Source organism: Aptenodytes forsteri, unplaced genomic scaffold (assembly GCF_000699145.1).
Source record: "Aptenodytes forsteri isolate BGI_AS27 unplaced genomic scaffold, ASM69914v1 Scaffold198, whole genome shotgun sequence".
NCBI lineage: Eukaryota > Metazoa > Chordata > Aves > Sphenisciformes > Spheniscidae > Aptenodytes > Aptenodytes forsteri.
Genome location: NW_008795697.1, coordinates 787,663 through 792,965, shown reverse-complemented (window position 1 = coordinate 792,965; position 5,303 = coordinate 787,663). Strand labels below are relative to the sequence as shown.

Here is a 5,303-nt window from a genome sequence, read left to right as displayed (position 1 = left end):
TCTGCTCCCTTTGTGTTCTCCTGCTCTCTGACACAGGCGGTGCCTCAGCTGAGAGCGCAGACTGCGGGGCCAGCCACACGCTGGCACGGTGGGGGAGGCAGGCAAAGCACTTTGCACAACACCGGCCCAAGCACATAGCATGAGGTGCCTCTGCCGACAACTCACCATTGCTGATCCCTCCTGCACGCTGCCCCCTTGCACGCACAGGCACAGCCAGATACCTGCAGCACCTCTGCTAACACCCTGGGTCCCCATGGACCGTGCAAGCCCCCTGTGTCCAGCCTAGAAAAAGGATGCTGCCATGCCAACAAGGGGTTTGAGTAGTGCTGTGAGGGGCTCAGAAGCGCAGCAAGGCTTTCTGGGGAAAAAAGAAAATCACTCAAGCCTTGGAGCTGACCAAGAAGCAGGTGTCAGAGCTTTGCAAAGCAGACATCACAGCCAGCTCTGAAGGAGGCTCAAAAGGCTTAAGCAACTTGCTAACCTCCCAGCAATGACAGGCTAGATACTTAAAAGTACCAGTCCTGACACCACTAGTTTTCAGGCTCTGGCAGGGATAGTTCACTCTTCAGGAAGGGAAGGTGACAGGCTAATGACATTGTGAAATAATTTTTAGTTATGCCCTCATCCCAGCCAACAGAATCAGCCTGCTGGATACCCAAGGTGTGTGTGCTCTTACAATACCTCACTGGCACTGGTTAGATTGATCTGACATTGCATCAATCCCAGGAGAGCTTAGAAAATCCACATTTTTGTCATTAGTACAGACTGGCACATTGACAACCTGCAGAAAGGCTGTTTTGGTAACATGGAGCTCAACAGAGGATGCAAGTGAATTTCCCACCAGGAAGGGCACCAAAGGATGGTTTCTTATATTAAATGCCCCATCAATACAAGAACTATTTATCAACAGTACTAATAGTGAAACAAAGAGAAGAAAGTACAACAGCAGGAGGAGCCTGAGACGTTTAACAGACTCAAATTAACTTCACAAACTAGAAAAGTGACAGATGGGGGCAGATTTAGTACAGACATGCTCTATTGTACCCCTGCTGAATTACATTTTCATAATTTAAAATGCTGCCATTACTGTTTGCTCTGGCAGATTAGAATCTGCACTTTTACTCTCTCCCCAGATAATTATAGGCAAAGCGCATCTGTGAAAGATCTCTCTGATCCCTCTCTCTGGATCAGATGCAAAATTTCCAGCACTGGAAGAGCACTTACAGACCCCCGCAAAAAAGTTCTTCCATGTAAGATCTAATTTTACTGGGAGTGCTGATTATTGCTATTAGCACATCTGAAAAAACATATTCTTCATCTGTCAATGGGATGTGCATTCAGGCTGAATCACTCAATAGCAGAGTTCATGTGTTGACAGCAAGAAAAATAATTTATCTTAAAAACAAAATAGGCTTTTTCCACAAATCAAATGTGGACTTTTACAGACTCCAGAGAAGGAACATTCCTGACCTTGTTGGATGGAATAAGGCAATTGTGTAAACAAAGCACTGCGCTGCTGGGCCATGTCTCCCACGCATTCAGAACTCTGCACTGCAAGCTGTGACAGCACTGAGAGGTGCTCCTCCTGGCAGTCTAGTGACATGGAAGCACATTCCTGCTCCCTCTGTACATTAAGCTGAAAAATACATTTCAAAAGAAAGTGGCAGCATTTCTGTGAGTGATCCACAGATTTAATTTGTTCCCCCTACCAGATATTAAATCTAAAGGATTTGCCTGGCCTTACTTACTGTACTGCAACAGTCAGGGCATTAGAGCATATTTTCAGTTTTTCCACTGAAATATTCTCGACACTGGATTTTACTGTATAAAGTCTGAGTTCACCCTGCATCCTGAACAACGTGAACTTCTGACTGCAGGGGGAAGGCAGCTGACAGAGCAGGAAACTAGAAGAGCAAAATGGGAAGCTTTTTAAACAAAACAAAACAAAACACCTCCAAAAATATTAAGGAGCAACATTAAACTGATCTTTAAAACGCCACTTTTATATTTTCTTGCCACTGAAACTTTGATTCTGCATGTAGGCATGCCACATTACAAATACAGACACAACCACCATGGCATTGTTGTCCATGTTTGGCAAAGAAAAATGCCAGAAATAAAGAGAAATTGTTATTTTGCAGTTACCTTTGGAAGCTAAGTTTTAAGGAATGCTAGAAAATTAGCAAATGCTTTTACTTCCATAAGCAAACTTTTATGTTTAGGTGAGAAGAGGATTAAAAAAAAAAAAGTACCTGGAGAAAAAGATAGTGGTGTATATTATTTTAATAACATATATTGAAGTACAAAAAGGATAGAACTCTGCTTATATGGCACTGGCATAACTGAACTGGAAATAAAACCCAGTGTGTCTAGTTCCTCCTAAACAACACAGTTGGTCACAAAACAAAATCTAAAGACTGTAGCAAAAATTTACATTAGAATTTGTCATGACAAGAAACTCTGGCTTAGAAACATCTCATTTGAAATATCTGACCACGTAAATATTTAAAGTATATTAACCAGCTGAATATAAACATCAGTTCAACAATAAGAGCTGTATCTTAGTATACCCAGCATCAAGTAAATCCTGAAGTGCAAAAAGTTAGAGAATTATTCAATGCAGTTTTGTTAGCTGTAAATTAGTTCTTAGATGTAATCCAGCTCTATCATCTACTAACATGATTTCTGGCCTGATACACTGCAATACTTTAAATGTGCAAGCTTTCCAAAAACTCCTTTTTTGACCTTAAAACAGAGTTGTGAATATGCTATAGAAACCAAACCCAGAAGCCTATCCAAAAAGATCCTTAAAGTGCATAATACGTGTTTTCACACAAGGCAGGGAAATAGCGTTAAAAAAATCAGGGACTTGGTACAGAAAATTAGGAATGGGCACTTAAAATGAACTTACTGCTTCCTTTTTTCTGCTATAATAAATTCCTGGGTAACAATAAGCGATAAAGGCATAAAGTTGCCTCATAGTACTGTTGCTAGAATGACATAAAGCTTATAAAAATTAGTCAGTACAAAGTGCTGGCTCACAAAGAACACTGCTGCAATAAAGGCAGTTTTGTTAATGCTTACAAAGGTATTTAGTACTCACTGGAGTCTGATCTCACACCCCAGAATAAATCTGAAACATTCCGCTTCGACAGCAACCCTTTGGTGGCATTTTGACTCATTTCCTCAGCGTGGTGACTGGCCAGCGAACCAGCTACAGCCATTTGTTAATTCAGAAGGAGAGGGAGCTTAGAATTCCCTTGTTACTACATTTTACATTCCCAAAAGATCAGGGTAAAAAAAAAAAAAAAAAAAAAAAAAAAAAAAAAAAAAAATCATTCTTGTACCTTTACTACAAGATGGTATTTCAAATGTCAGACTCATTCAATTTAAGATGAATTACAGATTTTTGACACCTGTCTTCATTAGTTTTGAGAAAGATGAGTTAAGTTGCTTAACCATGCTTGAGATAAAACCTGCCGTGCTTTAAACGCACTTCATACACAGCATTATCTGGATGCTAAGTACAATGCCTTGTTGTAATTAACAGGGAGAAAAACAGAAAAGGCTCAAAGATGCTATCTTCTTGCTCTGTACTGGACTTTTAAAAACAAATCACGTTTTGCAGGATAAATTTCTGGTTGCTTCCTAAACCCACTGTTGGTACAAATTTGTTTTCTGTAGGTGTGCCGCCTCTCTTGCCTCTTCAAACGAAACCTTTGCCTTTGTTTAAGAGACTACAACTTAATTTATTTCCGCATACAAAGAAGCATCCCCCTATTCAACCTGGGTAAAAGCAGGTGCTTTGGTCAGGAACACCTGGAAGTCTATGTTAGAAAATGCTGCTGACCTGAAACAAAACCACCGGGGCCCGTGAACGGGCCTGTAACTGTAACCACGCTACACTGACTGCGGGGAGCCTCAGCAGACTTTTACGTATCTGCTGCACCCCAGAGAACTGTTTTAATTGAACCTTGTGTCAGAGGAAGAATTCCATTTGGAAACACGCTCTGGAGTAATGCTGGTGCAGCATGTCATCTTCTTTTAATAAATATTAAACCAGACACTCTAGCTCCCATGCGCCATGTTGCAGAGGGCCAGAAACAGTTCTTGTTTTAGTGACCTTTACAGCCTTTCCACCTGCTGCTGCTTTGGGTCAGCCTGGTGAGGTTGCTCGAGGCTGTCATCTTGGTGTTGCCATTTCTGCTCCTGCTTTTTCTTTTCAGCCAGTGCTTTTGCCCTGGTAGTCATCGACCTGGGTCCAGCATCAGGCCTCTCTTCATCCTGCTGGTGCTTTTTACAATGTTTTTCAAAGGTGGAAATTTTGGCATATGTCCGGTTGCAAAGCAAACAGTGGTACGGCCGCTCCCCACTGTGTGTTCTCATGTGAAGCTGGAGGTAAGAGGACCTGGAAAAGGCTCTGCTGCAGACTGAGCAGTGGTGAGGCTCGCGTGCCTCGTGGGTCTTCAGGTGCTGCTTGAGGGACGACGCCTGCTTGAAGGCCTTCCCACAGGTGGAGCACTTGAAGTTCCTCTCGCCTGACTCAAGAAGCTGGTGTGACATGAGGTGGGCAGAGGAGCGGAAGTTCTTCCCACACTTGTCGCACTTGTACGGCCGTTCCCCAGTGTGCAGGCGGATGTGGAGGACCAGCCCAGCCTTCTGTGTGAAGGCCTTCTCGCACTGCAGGCACTTGAAAGGCCTCTCGCCTGTATGCACGCGGCGGTGGGTCTCGAGGTGCGAGGCGCGCCCGAAGAGCTTGCCGCAGTCCTCGCACTTGAAGGGCCTCTCGCCGGTGTGGATGGCCTTGTGGCGCACCAGGTGAGAGGACTGGAGGAAGAGCTTCCCGCAGATGGGGCACTGGTACTTCCGCTCGCCCGTGTGGGAGCGGAGGTGGAGGGCGAGGTGCGACGAGGAGATGAAGGCCTTGCCGCAGAGCAGGCAGGCATGGGGCCGCTCCCCGGTGTGGGTGCGCTTGTGGAGGACCAGCCCCGAGGAGAGGGCGAAGGCCTTGGTGCAGACCGGGCAGCGGTAGGGCTTCTCCCCGGTGTGGACCCGGCGGTGCTTGGCCAGGGCGCCGGCCTGCGCGAATGCCTTCCCGCACTGCTCGCACCCGTGGGGCCGCTCTGCCTCGGCGGTTTTTTTCCGTGGTCCGCGCGCATGCGCTGCCGGCGCGCAGTGGTGACGTCAAGACGCGAGGTGCGGCCGCCATCTTCTTGTTCGGCGGGGGCGGCGTGCCCGTGGCAGCCCCAAGGGGGCTTACAGTGGCTCTGGGGAGCCCCCCTGATGCGAGGCCGCTTCCGGGA

The 5,303-nt window shown here is 45.9% G+C and overlaps 1 protein-coding gene across 1 annotated transcript in view; it reads right to left on the bottom strand.

Annotated features, from left to right (window-relative positions):
- Positions 1-3,292: 3,292 nt before the first annotated feature.
- The window catches only part of LOC103902143 (zinc finger protein 239), a 2,226-nt gene continuing 215 nt past the window's right edge, over positions 3,293-5,303 (bottom strand). The window contains exon 2 of the mRNA XM_009283148.2: positions 3,293-5,162. Within this exon, the coding sequence (XP_009281423.1) occupies positions 4,126-5,162 (1,037 nt within the window). The 3' untranslated portion in view covers positions 3,293-4,125. The remainder of the gene's footprint in view (positions 5,163-5,303) is intronic.